Source organism: Peromyscus maniculatus, chromosome 2 (genome assembly GCF_049852395.1).
Source record: "Peromyscus maniculatus bairdii isolate BWxNUB_F1_BW_parent chromosome 2, HU_Pman_BW_mat_3.1, whole genome shotgun sequence".
In the NCBI taxonomy this organism is placed as follows: domain Eukaryota; kingdom Metazoa; phylum Chordata; class Mammalia; order Rodentia; family Cricetidae; genus Peromyscus; species Peromyscus maniculatus.
In genome coordinates this window covers 127,176,553-127,192,109 of record NC_134853.1, presented here as the reverse complement: position 1 = coordinate 127,192,109, position 15,557 = coordinate 127,176,553, and the positions used below count along the sequence as shown (strand labels likewise).

Genomic DNA, 15,557 nt, shown 5'->3' with positions numbered 1-15,557 from the left:
CAGACAGTCTGCATGTTGACTTTTATTCTGTTGGTAATCTTTAACAAGCTGGTTTATGCAAAACCTTAAAACTACATGCCCTCTGGTGACTAACTGGAGCTGTACTTTGAGCAGAGGTCCCTTTTCACCTCCAGGATCTGCTGAAATCTTATGTGTACTGGGATCCACCTCTGGTTGCTTCTTTGGGTGTCCAATAAACATCTGAGATACCTCCTGTACTGTCACCAACAAGAAACACTCAGAGGCAGGATCTTGTCACCATCTGGCTTGTTTCCGGGTTCCCTGTGAATATACCATCTGCCCATGTGACACCTGGAAGTCCTCATCCAGCCTCGGGCACTGCAGAAGGCATGGTCCTATTATGTCTTGTGTGTCTACACACACGTTCTCAGTGTTCTTTGGCACAGTACACATGGAGGGCAGGATTCTGAGATGGCTGACCCCTGACCCCTGCTCTCCGGTGCTGATCCGTGAGTATATGATGATACTTACCGAGAGGAGGTTGGCAACTGTCATTAAGGTTCCTAAGCGGCTGATGTTGAGCTGGAAGGAGGGTGCTCTATCCCAATCATAGATACTTCTCCTTGTCCAGAGGCAGCCAGGGCAAGTGGGGAGTCTGGATGCATTAGTCAGGTTGGATTTGAGGGACTTGAAGTTTCCATGGCTGAGACGCAGGACCTGAGAGCATCCATCGGGAGTACAGAAGAGCCCTGAACAGAGAAACAAAAGCAGGCCTGTAGTTAATCAGTTACAGGACCTCAGCTCAGCCAGCACCTTGAGAGCTTGAGAGAGCTTGCAGGTCCCTTTTCAGCCTCCAAATAAGCCTGGCTTTGTTCTTGGGAGCCCTTGAGCAGAGAGAACCTTGTAGAGTCCACCTGGGCATCTGACCCACATGCTAAGAGCTGGTAAAAATAAATGTTATTTAAGGCAGATTCCTTTGTGATAACCTGCTGTGTACGATAGAAAACTCACACAGCAGCTATCTCTGGAGAGATGGCTTATTCTTGGTGTGTAAGGCATTTCCCCAGGATCACAGTGTATTAGTTTAACCTCACAACAGTCTTTTTAAAAAGTGTAAAATCCATTCTTTGTTTTCAACATATTGTTATTCCCACTGATCAAGAATAAGACCACTACCACAGTTTAAAGCCAAATTTCAAATAAGCTTTAATTAAATGCTGGCCAGGTGGATGAGCTCTGACCAGATCTGTACCCAGGTTCCAGGGAAATGGCCCAGAATCACAGTTTGCAGTGGCTTAAGAAGGAAAATCCATTAATTCATTGCATTTCCCATCAGGTCCAATCAGGGGCAAGCATACATCCTGACTTCCCTCCAGCCTGTGAACCTCCCACCCACATATGATCGAGCACATCCGGTACAGAAGGGTCAAACAAACTGTTAGGGAGTGAAAAACACATGGCTTGTTATCTCCCATAAACAGTAGCCTCCAGCATTTCAGGAACTGTCTGTCCTTGGGCAAGGGCCTTGCAGATCAGAGGCATTTTTGTTTCATGGGTCTCTCAGGCATAGTAATGAAAACTTAAAATGTAACTTTGGCTCTCGCAATATATTACCACCAGCAGCAGCACTGGGGACTGGCGTGTGGCTTCATAGTAGAGTGCTTGCCTGGCGTGCAGGAAGCCCTGGGTTTGATCCCTAGCACCTCACTAAAAGCGAAGGAAGGAAGGAAGGAGAAGAGAGGGAGGAGGCAGGTTGGTCTTTGGTCAGATCTGGTCTGCAGTCACCTTCCTCCACCCTCTAGGAGCCTCACTGCTAGCCCTAGATATGGGAGACTGTAGAGAATGTCTCAGAGGCTGGCAGAAAAGCTCTGGACTTCAGAACTCTGAATGTGGGTCCCTGCTGTGCTGAAGGGCCTCTGCCCTTTAGTGAGCCCCCGAATCAAAGCAGGACAATGGCTTTCGACACACTCCTCTGCCCTCCCTCCAACCCAGGCTTTTCTCTGAAGAAAAACTAATGTAAAAACCGTAATATCTGGGCTGTGGTGGCGCACGCCGTTAATCCCAGCACTCGTGAGGCAGAGCCAGGCGGATCTCTGTGAGTTCGAGGCCAGCCTGGGCTACAGAGTGAGTTCCAGGAAAGGCTCCAAAGCTACACAGAGAAACCCTGTCTCAAAAACAAAACAAAACAAAACAAAAAACAAAACAAAACAAAACAAAAAACAAAAATTATTTTAAAAAACCAAAAAACCAAAACCCCATAATATTGAAAATTAACGAACAGCCCTGGCTTGTGCCAACTGTGCCTAGGGCCTGAGGCAGGATAGAAAGGTAAGAAAAGAGTTATGTTGACACGGATTGGAGAGCCTGGGACAGAGAAACGCCCTTCATCCTGGGATCTGGTTCGCATTTCCTGCTGATGGAGTCAGGGAGCTTCAGATATCACCGAGAAAACTCACGTTGCCCGTGGAAGCAATGTAGTACTTTCCCAAAGATAACCCAATCAAAGGTGTCAAACCCAGTAAACCAAGTATGCTGACTTACAGCCAAGTCACCTACAGCCTTGAGAGGTTTTCATTACTCCAATCTCATTTCCAAATCTGGACACTTGCCACTCATAAATTCATTTTACAACTTTGTTCGTAAGAGAAAATGCTTAACCTTTAAACTGTTATAAATGACACTCTGAGCAAGGTAGCTTAGGAAGCCACAGGGCCATTTATACAGCCATCATACAGTCAGGTGCGGCTCTACCTGGAGACGCTATGCCCACACGTGGGTATCTCATTCTTTCTCTGAACATCTCTCTTTCTACTAGCTCATGTGCTTAATATCTATGTTAAAGACACCTAAAAAAATAAAATAAAAATTCCAGTTTCATATTAGCTGGTCCTGAAATTCTTTTCTGTGTTGAAACTAAGAATCCTGGATTTTCCTTCTTTTTCGAGACAGGGTTTCTCTGTGTAGTTTTGCGCCTTTCCTGGAACTCACTTTGTAGACCAGGCTGGTCTCGATCTCACAGAGACCCACTGCCTCTGCCTGCCAAGTGCTGGGATTAAAGGCGTGCGCTGCCGCCGCCGCCGCTGCCGCCGCCACCACCACCGCCCGGCCTGGATTTTCTTAAATGGAGGTCCCTAAGGAGAAAGGCAGTGTTCTGGGCTGCTGCTTAGAGCGGTATTTCCACACACACCCCCCCCACATTGCTGACAGGCCTACCCCTCTCCTCCGGAGAGATCAGAATCTCTCAGCAGAATGTGGACTGGAACCTTTGACCCTCCAGAGCCTCACTGAGACCTGAACTCTCCTCCACCAGACAGTGGGCACTCCTGAATACAGAAGCTGTCCTGTACTTTGCAGGTTGCTACTAGAAGCAACCCCATATTCACCACAGCAGGAATAACCAAAGATGTTTCTGTAAACTGTTCAATGTCCCTTGGGAAGGCAGGAATGGGCAAGCCCCGTCAGGCTGGGACTGGTTGAGTCATTTCGTAGTTGAAGCCAGATCTTAGAATCCCGTTCTTTGCAGACACACGAACCTGACTGGCTCTCCCTACACTGCTGGACGACCTCAAGAGGTACTGTGCTGTTGGCCGGGGACAGAGGGGATTCATCATCACGTAGCTCATACTGTTCATAGCAGGTCTCACAGGCCTGTTGTGGTCACTCTGAAATGGCGTGGGGGTGGATAAGGGGCAAGGCACAAGACATCCATGTCTGCCTTTGAGATACTGCCGGTGGGCGGGGAGGCAAACGTGTGAGCAAAGAACACACACACACACACACACACACACACACACACACACACACACACACAGGTGCTGGGGGGATCGCTCATAGGTAAAGTGCTTGCAAGCCTGAGGGACTGAGTTTACCCCGCAGCACCCATGTAAAAAGCTGAGCATGGCGGCGCTTGCTTGTAAATCCAGTGCTGGGGAGTTGGTACGAGGGGATCCCTGGGGCTCAATGGCCAGCTGCTAGAGCTGCATCTTTGTGGCCAAAGTGTGGGACCGTACCCGGGACATGGTGACAGGGGGCTTGGGAGCAACATGGAGTAGGGGAGTGAGGAGGTGAGGCTGGGAGGTGGCCAGGGTCTTGTTCACAAGGACATGGATGCTTAATGGCTGGGGTGGCTCTTGGGGTGATGGGGAGCCACTGAAAGTCTAGGCAGGTGAGGGACTGACTGGGAGGCCGGTGCGAAAGCTGGTGCATTGTTAGGGACAGGCAGCTCAGGGAAGAGAGACAGAGGCAGGGCGGCAGTTTAGGCTCTGACTGAAGAGAAGGCAGAGTCTGGGAGACCCAAAGGACATGGATTTGGGCACCTTCTCCCCCCACTAGCCCTGGGCCAAGCACTTCTCCTAGAATCTCCATGATTAGCAGAGGTAACAGGAGGAAAGGCCTTGCCTGGTACCAGATAATGACTAGGCATGAATGCCCTTCCCCGACCGCTTGGTGCAGACGCTGCTGACCAACGGTGGTCTCTGAGTCAACCTCCTGGGGTCAGGAAAGCCTGAGGCTACTTGTTCAAAGAGGATACGCAGGTGAACTCAGGCCCGTGGCATTCAGCACCATGCCTTGGCATCACAGCTGCCCAAAGCTATCCCAGCTTCTGGAAGGGGGTAAGAAGGAAGAGGACGGAGTCAAACTTGGCCCAGATCCTTGTATTCCAAATGTGCTCAGTGCCAGTCCCCTGGAGTCCCTGGGACAGGTGTCTGGCTGAACCCTAAGCCTCATGGTACCTTCTTGTCATTAGGGAGGTCTCCATAGGCTCATGAGAGGAATGCACAGAGCCACTGTGTAATGCAAGACTATATATACAGACTAGCTTCTGGGGGGAAGGTCTCATTAAACTCCAGAAGCTGCCCTGGGAAGGGGACTCCCCGGGTTACAGAGGACATGGCCAAAGTCCTCTAGCCTGTGATTGGCGGGAGACAGGAACCATAACGTTCCAGCTCTGACCTTGATTTCCTAACCAGAGACTCAAGTTCAAATAGGGCCCGTGCTGGACCTCAACCTCACTCTGCAGTGACTCACCTGGGATCACAGGCAGGGAGGGGACACACCCTGTGTGGATGCCTGCACTGCCCAAAGTGTCACGGCTTCCTATCTCTCACCCACATCTCCCCTGAGCACAGCACTGAAGGGCTGCTGGCAGACCTTAGTCTTGATGGGGTATAGCAACGTCAGAGGTCCCTGTCTCTGCTCGGCCACTCAGCTTCTCAGCCTTATATAGGCATGTGGCCTGCTGTAAAGTGGGGACATTTAGGCAGACCCCACACAGTGAGGAAGGTAACAGACAAGGCTCGAAGGACCTCACCAGAGGGAGAAATTGATGCTCAGAGAACTCGGGTGCTCTCAGCGGATTCTTTCTTCATACACAAGTTCCCTATGACTTGGCCCAGCTTTGCACATACTGCCCCTGTTGTGGCCTGCAGCCACCCTTTAAAGATGTGTCCTCCCAGAGACAGAACACAGACGGAGCTAACCCTCCCTTCTTCTGGGTCCCTGACCTACCTGTTTATAAAAAGAGCAGGCACTTAGCCTACAAGACCTAGCACCCTCCGTGTGCATGATGCAGGGGGATGCTGCTGCAGGAAAGTCTCGGTGCCACAGCTCCTGGCCTCCTCTCTCAGAAGGCAGCGCCCCCAGGAAGGAACACTCCAAGCTGGTCCGCGGACTGACAATGTCTTGGAAGATAGAGCGGGGGAGGCTGCTCTCTGGCCCCCGTGATAAAGCTGTTCCTGTCAACATGGAATGCAGGAAATGCTTGGATAAGTGGCTTTCCCTCTTTGGGCCTCAGTTTCTCTTCCCTGTGAAGCAGGTGTGAGGGGGTCCTGGCTCAGGCCTCCCACAGGTCCCTCCCCTGGATGTCTCTGGGAAACGAGTTTCCAGACCCAAGTTCCATCTGCGGTTTCCGCCCCTCTGGGAAATTGCTTCTCTCGCCTGCGGTAGACTACACTGCCGCTTTAAGTTTGGGCGGGGCCTGTTGGACACTGGCCCGGCACCTGGGACCTAGAGGAAGCGCTGAAGCAGCCACAAGTCTTTGAGGTGGTGAGCGAGGACTAGGAGGCAGTGGGTAGGTGGCTTCCCAGCGGGATCCCCAGCTGGAGACCCAGCAGCTGGGTGGGGGTGACAGGAACGGGGAAGGACCAGTGGCCTCAGCCCTCCTGGGGACCAGAACAGAGACCTCAAGGAGCCTGCGAAGTGCCAAGGGCGCAGCTGGGGACAGCCACCAGAGCCTCCTCAGATGCTCGCTGCCCGCAGAGCTCAGCCGCCACCACCATCACCACCACGCCTTCTAATGCGCTGGCCTCTCCCCTGGACCGCTCCTGTGGCGCCTGGACCAGCCCGATGGCTGCACACGAGGTGGGTGCCAACATCCTGCCTCCCTCCCTCAGGGGTACCTCAGCTTTTGCTAAGGGCGTGGCCTGGACCCTTGGCTTCAACCTGGACCGTGCAGAACGGACCCATTGCCTCCCGCCTGCTACCCAGTGCCGCGGGCGCCAGGTTCTCCGCAGTTCGTGGGCGTAGGTGGGCTCTTTACAGGAACAAGGGCCTACAGGGCTCTCATGGTGCCCCCGCCGCCGGCGGACAGGACATCAGCTGGGACACTGCAGTCTCTCCCCATCTCTGTCTGTCTGGATGCTGGTGCTCAGATCCCTTCTTCCTCCTCTGGCAGGAAGAGGGCTTTCTTCTCACTGATTTGAACTGAACCCCCCATGTAGTGGACAGCCAGGGCGAGAGTGCAGATGATTTCCTGGTTCAATTCCTTCCCAGATGTGGTGGAGTGCTCATTATAGACGGGGTGGGGGCATTTAGGCAAGGAGACACTGGACAGCCTGGTAGCGTCTGAGCAGGGCCACCCTCTGTGTAGTTCTGTGATCTCACGCCTCAGGTACAGCTCGCTGGACTCAACTCCATGGCCCCTTAGCCCTGAGAACCAGGGTGTGAACGCCAAGGTGTGGGCCTCAGGAGCCTGCTCAGTCAAGGTCCCAGAGCTCACAGACTGACCACAAGGAGGGAGAGATGGACAAAGCCTCCTGGTTGGGAAAGGCCTCCCCTGGCTGGAGGGAGGTGGGCACAGTCCCTGGGAAGGGTGATGCCTGTTTCCTTTTTGAACAAGGGTGAAGTAGGGACCCAGTCAGAGGGAGTAGCAGGTCTGGGAGAAAGTCCCAGACGGCTCAAGTTAGCGCAGTGCTAGGGACAAGGGGAGGCTGGCAGAGCAGTGGAGGTGGGACCAGCCTGGCAGGCCCTGACTGAGGGCCAGGATGGGGTGGAACTTCTCTGGGGCTGGAGAGCTTCCTGTCTGCCCCCTCCCCGGGGTTGGAAGTCACACCCTCCATGACAGAGAGCCCTCCCTTCCTCCCCTATGAAGGTAGAGGGGCTGGAGGCACACCCATGTAAGGGGTAGTGAAGTGTAAGGGGTAGTGAAGTGTCTGACGGGGGCTTCTCAGAGTGGAGGGGTCCAGGGGCAGGACACCCTAAGAGCCATGGCCGGGACCGGCCTGAGGCTGGGCATGCTAACTGCCATTCCCTGAAGCCAGGGGGAGCAGCCTGGCAGACACAGACTCATGGGCTGGTCTCAACTGCAGACATCTACAACTTTCTACAAAGACCCAGCTGTGCACGTACAAGGGAACCCGAGTTAGGTTAGAGCTGCATCTAAATCCAGCCCTGACCAGCATCCCTGGGATATCACTGTGGTGAGCGTTAAGCAAGGGGACACGTGTAAAGTGCTTGGTATGGCGCCCGGTTGGGCATGCTAGCCACCGACAATGTGTATGTAGACCAAGGAAGGACTGGGTAGAAAACGGCTCAATGGGGCTCATGCTCGTCTCTGAGGCGCAGGAGTCATCCTGGCTTGATTTTGCTTCTTCATTCTCTGCATGATAATCCATTTTTGCTTTCCTGGAACACAGAAAGCACCCTGGGTGACTTCAAGTCTGTGTCCAGGTGTGCGCTCCTTAGAGATGTGGATCCCCGCTGTACTCGGCTTTGGATGAGGACCTTCCCCAGTTTGGTCTAGGTCTCCTCAGTTGTGGAATACTCACCCACCTGCCTTGGTCATAGGCGTCAAAAACGTTAGAGGTGGACGGGACTGTCCCCTTGTCAGGGCTGTAACACGCAGACCCAGGATGTCCTCGGCTGACTTTTTTCGGTGCCTTGATTGGAGGGAGGATGAACTTTCCCAACTGCTAATCCCAACAAAGAACTGCAGGCCATGGCATCGCTATATGTAGTTGGTGACTCGGTGGTTCAGAAAACTCTAGTTTAGTTAGGGGACAAGCCAAGAAGGGGACAGCTGTAAGAGGTAAGTGGTGTGCTCCCAGAAGGCACAGGAGTCTTCAGAAGTTCCCCCACACAAGGGCCAAGCTGAGCTTTGCAGGGAGGTATGGGAAGTCACCACACCGAGGGATCAGGAGGAGCAGTGGCTTAGAAGTGAGCTTTGGGGACCAGTGCCAGCCCCTTCTGGACTGTAGGCTCTGGGGCCAGGCTTGCTCCCTCTTCCAGTGATTCCTGTGAGTTCAAAACTCACAGAGAGCAAGACACATGAGTTCCTTCCCACCCCTTCTGCCAAACATTCACGCTGAGCCCAACTTAAGAAACAAAACTCTTTAAAATGTGCAGGGATGTTCTGCTTGCATGTGTATGTGTGCACCTTGTGCGTGCAGCACTCAGAGGTCGGAAGAGGGTATAGGTCCCCTGGAACTGCAGTTAGAGACAGCTTGCGCTGCCATGTGGGTGCTAGGGACTGAACCCAGGGTCTTTGGAAGAGCAGCTGGTGCTCTTAACCACGGAGCCGTCTGTCCAGCCCCGAACCCGACTTTTTAATGGGTTTATATTATTTCACCTAGGGGTCAGGACACAGTTCATGGGCTGTCTTGTTAGGGTGGGGATGGCAGCCTCTTTCAGTGCTGTGACTGTGGAAAAGACACCTGTGTAGGTGTCCTGGGAAGATCCTGCTCGATGGCACCACATCCATCTTCACACCGCCAGCACCGTCGTTCACACTTGTCCCGCTCCCCATGACCCTCCATCTTTTGTCAAATGGAGACAAGAACTGGACCCCATGAGATGGTGGCTAGGGGGTGAGAGGCAGAGCGCAAGCCCTGGCCTTTCCCTGCTACTCACAGACTGGCCAGCATAAGAACCATCTACCCATCAGGCCAAGGGTGCTGGGGTTTATGTAGAGGCCCAGATTGAATTTATTAGTGTATGATTTATTATATACTATTATAATATATGATATTATAATCATATATTAATAAATATACATTTATTAGGCCGGGCGGCGGTGGCGCACCCCTTTAATCCCAGCACTCGGGAGGCAGAGGCAGGTGGATCTCTGTGAGTTCGAGGCCAGCCTGGGCTGCATGAGCGAGCTCCAGGACAGGCACTAAAACCACACGGAGAAGCCCTGTCTCGAAAAACAAACAAACAAACAAAACCCCCAAACAAAAAAATATACATGTATTAGTATATGATTAAGCTCCTGCTGTATCCCAGGTGCAGTGCTAGGAAGCTGAAACAGCCTGTCGGTGACCATCAGAGCAGCCCGGCAGTGCCCGGGTATCGCCCTCGCTTCCCAGGCGAGGGAACTGAAGCGCGAGTCAGCAGACGTCTCTAAGGTCTCGGAACATCCTGCTGGCCCGTTTCTTCAGACTCCCTCTCCTTCCCTGTGCAGACATGCGGCATCAGGGGCCGAGTGGCGTCCACGGCGCGCTACTGCATGACGGTCGGCGGCACCGTGGTCCTGGTGATCGGGACGCTCTGCTTTGCGTGGTGGAGCGAAGACGACGCAGCTGTCCAGCCCGGCTCACTGAACCCCAGCGTGGGGCACCCATCGCCCACGATCCCCGTGGTGTGGCTCAAGTCTGTCAGCCTCCTCTGTTGCAGCATGGGTGGCCTGCTTCTGTTCTCTGGCCTGCTTTGGTCCATCCAGGAAAGCACGAAGAGGTCGAGCCGGGGGGACCTGTACCAACTCTCCAGGGGCCTGCACCCCCTTGCTGTGGAGTCTTCTGAGAAGTACTGCAGGTTAGTGGGGCAGGGTGTGGGGGACCACGGGTGAGCCACTGCAGTCACACAATCCAGTATTTGCCCAGCAAATTCTCGTGAGATTCCTCCACTGGACCTGGCCTCGGCCTGTACCCTTCCTGAGGACACGGAAGCCCCACGACAGAGGCAAATGACAAACCAGAGTAGTGAGAGACATGAGGAGGGCAGTCAGAGTCCTGTGGAGATGTGGAGAAACCTGGGAAGCCTTACAGGAGGAGGCAGCAGCCAAGCTCAGCAGAGAATCAGAGGAGTCAAGAGCCCAGTATAGGAAGAGTCCTCGAGGCACAAGAGGGCACTGGCCAGGGCCAGGCACTATGCCGAGTGACTTTTCCACGTCCCAGGTGACGTAGCCAGGACTTCTCCATTTGTGGAGGCAGAACCCGGACCCAGAGACCTTAGATAACTTGCCCAAGGATACAGAGCTATGTGTCAGAACTGGGGACCCCCAGAACTGGGAACCGGTGTTCACCATAGCTCCCTGCCTCAGGAGGCACTGAGGACCATGAGGGAGTGATGTGTGGGCACAGCTCAGCCCAGTGCCCAGCACACAGTAGTGGTGGTGTAGGTGGGGGGTGGGGTGGGCGTGGGGTGGGGGGGTGAGTGAGGCAGAAGCCAACGGCTGCCTCAAAACAGTTCTCAACCGGTTTTGGTTTTTTTTTTTCATTGCCGTTATCCCCAGACTTTTGAACATTTTTTTTTTTTTCTTTCTCATTTCCTTCCCTTTTTGAGACATTCTTACTCTGTAGCCCAGTCTGGCCTAAAACATGTGATCCTCCTGTCTCAAGGGCTGGGATGACAGGCATGTTTCACCCTGCCCAGCTTTTCAGCACGTTTTCTTAGACTACGATCCCCATAGATGTGCTGAGGTTTGTGTATGTGTGTTGTATGGGTACATTTGTGTCTTATGTCTGGGGACCGGTTCTGCCCTGTAAGAAAGCTCAGTCATGCACGTCTCCTTGGGCACTTGTTTATTCAACAAAGCATCCAGTGGGCCTGGAGCCTACACGGGTTTTCTGCCCTCTGCCTGCTGGAACTTCCATGCCGGTGGGAGCCAATGTTGCTGTTTTCGGAAGAGGGAGGCTTGTGACACACGACTCACAGGGGTGCGAGCCTGAGGGCTGCAATGCTGGTGGCCCTCCGTAACATGTCTCCATAAGCACTGCTCTCAGTTCAGTAGGGGCTAGCCTAGGCTCCAGGGACCTGCCTGGATGCCTTCCTTCCTTCTGTCAGGTAGACAGTGTCTTCTCGAGTATCTTGCTATCCGCCCATGGCTCCTTGAGGCTAGATACAACATCCAACAGGTACTACTGAGCCCAAGAGGCAGGCCTCGAGTGGGGCATGGTGGGACACACCTGTAGGGCAGCGCTTGGGAGCTGAGATCCAGCCACTGAGTTCCAGGTCAGCCTAGGCTGCAGAGTTGGACCATCAGAGGGAAGGGCACCTTACCCAGACAAACTTTGCACTTCTCAGATGAGAAACCTGTCTCCGAGAGGGTGACCTACCTGCTCATAAAATGAGTTGGACTCTGACAGCCAGGCCAGGCCCGTCCTCCCGCCCCGCCCCGCCCCGCTCGGCCTGAGCAGAGGTGGTGGTGGTGTTGTCTATACACACAGCCGTGTTGTCTCAACAGGGCCCAGGCCACAGCTGCGGGTTAGGTGAGCTACTCCCACTCCCAGCCCCCTACCCCCAGCCCCGCTGCCAGGAAGCTGGAAGGGGCCCTTCCAGCTCTGAGACCCAAGTTCCAGATTCAGACGCTGGTGTGACTGGGTATGGAGGCAGCCTGCTTGTCTGATCCTGTCCCCATGGGAGGCGCCTCACTCCCTGGTTGTGGAGTGTTTCTAGCCTGGTTGTGGCTAGAAACAGGCTTCTCGTCTGTTGGCTTGGGCATTCCTCCTTCCTTGTCAGGACTTAATCCCCCCTTAGTCACCTGCTCTCCCTGGCATCCATCTCACACCGCTGGGCACCTACCACGTGGTGGGTCCAGTTCCGAGGATTGATAACACTTCAGGAACGAGACAGGAGAGACCCTACCCTAGAAGCTGGCAACTGTCAGTTCTGAACAGAGGCCCCCCGCGGTCCTTCGGTGAGCCCAGCGGACAGCGCCAGGCCTGCTCTGAAGGAGGCCAACTCTGTCGCTGCCGTTTCTGTTAGAAGCCCTGTGTCTGCGAACGTCCTCAGATTTTCCCAAGTCACCCCTGATCTGTCAGTTGCGGCAGGAGGAAGGGCAGACCTTCTTCTGTACCACAGCTCGCGGCTGAGATGCCTGAAAAACCAAACCAGAAAACATTTCGAGGAAGGGTGTATCTGGGCTCTCAGTCGGTGGGGATACGCCATCGTGGTGGGAGGGCACAGCGACAGGGGCGTGAGGCAGCTGGCCATGTCGCGTCCCTCGTCAGCAGGCAGAGAGGTGGACGCTAGTGCTCAGTTCACTTTGTTCTTCCTGTCCAGTCCAGGACCTCGGTCCAGCTGAGGACACACGGCACAGTTAGGGTGGGTCTTCCCACCGTAAGTAGCGTAGTTGAGAAACTGCCCCACAGACATGCCCCGAGGTGTGTTTCCTGGGTGATTCTAGACCTTGCTGAATTGACAACCATCAATCATTCCTCTCTCTCCCCTAGGATGCTGCAGGGCTTCTGTGACATGACCATGGTGCGTGTGCATGCCACGAAGCAGGCACCCCTTAGCTTTTCCTGCTCTTCTTCATTGCGTTCTCGGTCTCTAACGGGCTTGAGCCTTGGCTGCGTACAGGGAGGGCTTGGGAGAGGTGTGGGGTGAGCGTGAGCTCTGCCGTTGGAGGGGGCTGTCCACGTCACTCAATCGTCTGTGAGATGGGTAGGGCTCACTCCTGCCCTGCTGGGTTTGGTCTCTCAACAGAAAGCCAGAGGAGCCAGCAAGGAGCCCATTTCCTGCCCCCACAAGGCTGTCCTGGTCTCTGTGCATGAGACCACTTGGCGGGGCCACCCCCCACAACCACAGAGCTCTGTGTCCGGAATGTACTAGGCGCCTCCTACACACTAGGACGGGACCTGGCAAAGGCCGAGTTCTGGGCGTTCTTGTATTCTGAACTATGACCTTGGACAGTTAAGGCTGATGAGCCAACAGGCTACTGAGGTGACAGGAGCAGGCTTGAGGGCTGTGGCACACCTGCCCTCTAAGCAAACTTCCTGCTCTGTGCTGAGTGCCGATGGTACATGAGCACACGTCCTGCCGGTTGCCGCCTGCTGGCCTGGCTCCAAGCAGACCCAGAACCAGCTTAAATCGTCTGGGGAGGGCAGGGCAAGGCTGGGCGGTATACAAGAAGGGAGAGGAGGGCTCTGGAGCCCCATTACTCACATTCCCCTGAGGGCTGTTAACCCTTTCCCTGCTTTTCCCCTTCTGCATCTGTGGGTGACAACTATTATCCCCATTCCACAGATGAGGAAGAAGAGGCCCAAAGAATGTAAGGACAGAACCCGGGCCCCACAGCAATAGAGTTCAGTGTGTTGCCTCCAGGAACATAGCTTCTCAGCACCCCCACCCCCACCCCCTTTCTTCTTTTCTGATTCGTTGAGATGGGGTCTTACTAGGCAGCCCTAGCTGGCCTTGAACTTGCTAGGTAGCCCAAGCTGGCTTCTAACACAAACCCTGCTGCCTCTGCCTCTGCCTCTGCCTCTGCCTCTGCCTCTGCCTCTGCCTCTGCAATACTGAGATGGCAGGCATGTATCACCAGGCTTGGCAGACGCATTGCCCTCCTTGCAAAGCCTGCCGTGGGAGCTGAGAGGACGGTGAGCACTGGTTGGTTCTCAGCTGCACGTCTCCTGGCTGGTCCCCAGCCCTCTTCTTCCATCTAAGCCAAGTTCAAATCCAGGGCCTGCACAGCTGCTCCATGACCAGGAGGATGAGCCTGCCTCCTCGTGGCCTGCTGTGAGGGTGGCAACCAGCTCAGAGCCCTGGGACAGGGAAAGGCACTAAGCATGGAGGTAGCCCTCAGGGGCTCGGAAGCAGGCCATTTGTCCTTGGAATCTGGCCTGCGAAGCTAGATCAGAGGGGCCTCTGAGGACCCAGTCTTTACATCACACACACCTGTTAGGTGATTCGGTTGCCTAGGTGCGAAGGGTGGGCTGGAGAGTCAGGGGTGGGCTACAATGTAGAATGAAAGAAGAGATTGACTTGGTAAGTAGTGAGCTCTCTCTCCCTGGAGGCATGCAAGGAGAAGCAATTGCCTGGTTAACTTACCATGTCAAGTCTCAAGCATCCAGATGGGCAGGTAAACTGAGGCCTCACATTCTCCCCTGAGCATCACAAGTATAACTTTACAAACGATATTTCAGCCAACTGGGAGTCTTTATGTCCCTGGACCACCACTCGGTCTCAACAAAACACCCCTAAGCACCTCTTCTCAGTGTTTAGACAGTCGTCAATCTCTGCCCCAAGAGACAGCCACACAGTGTCAGCACAGTGACAGAGCAGAGCAGTGTGGAAGCTCAGGGGGGAACAGGAAGTGGGAACAGCTCAGAAAATGTCCCCGGGAAGTGTCCAAGTGGCGAGTGGTGTCAACCCAGAGTGTGGGAAGGGAGCAGAGGTATTGTGAAGAGGAGGCAGAGCTGACGTTGGCAGGCTGCTCCAGCAAGCGTCACATCACGAGAGCTGTGTGGACGTGGCCATGCTGACTCCTTTGCCTCCCTGTGGCCATGCAGGAGAGTTTGGGGCCGGTCCTGCTAACAGCTTCTTTCCTGTTCCCATAGGCCTCCAAAGGAGGCTGTCATTCCCACTTACGAGGAGGCCATGTACTGTCCACTGGCTGAGGGTCCCCTGCAATCCCCCGTGCAGCCCGAAGAAGAAGACCTTCAGTGCCACGCCCAGGGGGATGCCCTGCTGGGGTCGCCATCCCTCACACCCCCACCCAGCTACGAGAGCATCATCCTCGCTCCAGGGGCTGTTTCTGGTCCACGTGCTGCAAGCTCCAGCCCAGGTTGAGCTCAGGCTGCAGGGGAGTTACTGGTCTCCAGCAGGCCCTGACACTGGCCCCTAAGCCACACGAGCTTTGCTCAGGGCATCCTCCAGGGCTGGGTTCACCGCAGGCACTCAACAGAGCTCTGCTGCTGGATGCTGCTTTTGTACCTGTTGTGTGTAAGAGACTATCTGGATGTTAGTTGGCTTTAAATAAACCCCACTTTATTACATCTCATCGTTCTATGCGTGGCTGGTTCCTATGGTTCTTCTCCCTACGAGGTATTGGGGAGGCCATCATCAGGGTCTCAACCGAAATAGGACCTCCAAACTGGTGTGCTGGGACCCAGCAGCTGACAGCTGGGAGATAATGTGCGGTGAACACACAGAGCCAGAGGCAGAAGCAGATGCCTTCCAAATCTACACAACCTGTTTGGGCCAAGAGAACACAGACGCCAATCTAAGCTCCCGTGAGCCTAGGTCCCACCCTGTACCACCACGGCAATGACTTCTTCTCTTGGCCTCAGTTTCCCATTTGTGAGGTGGAGTTGGCATTTTATAGTAGCGCCAGCCCCTGCCTCAGAGAGCCAAGCGGGAGGACCCGTGGGGTGACAAGC

The 15,557-nt window shown here is 54.5% G+C and overlaps 1 protein-coding gene across 2 annotated transcripts in view; it reads left to right on the top strand.

Moving 5' to 3' along the window:
• Tmem61 (transmembrane protein 61) overlaps positions 1-15,178 on the top strand; it is a 47,269-nt gene extending 32,091 nt beyond the window's left edge. The window contains exons 1-5 of one of the 2 annotated variants that reach the window (XM_006987199.4): positions 111-470; positions 3,485-3,533; positions 5,534-6,321; positions 9,641-9,990; positions 14,736-15,178. In XM_006987199.4, the coding sequence (XP_006987261.1) occupies positions 6,307-6,321; positions 9,641-9,990; positions 14,736-14,967 (597 nt within the window). In that variant the 5' untranslated portion in view covers positions 111-470; positions 3,485-3,533; positions 5,534-6,306 and the 3' untranslated portion in view covers positions 14,968-15,178. Of the gene's footprint in view, positions 1-110; positions 471-3,484; positions 3,534-5,533; positions 6,322-9,640; positions 9,991-14,735 lie in introns of those variants that run through there. The other variant, XM_076564659.1, reaches the window with a different exon arrangement.
• The last annotated feature ends 379 nt before the right edge of the window (positions 15,179-15,557 follow it).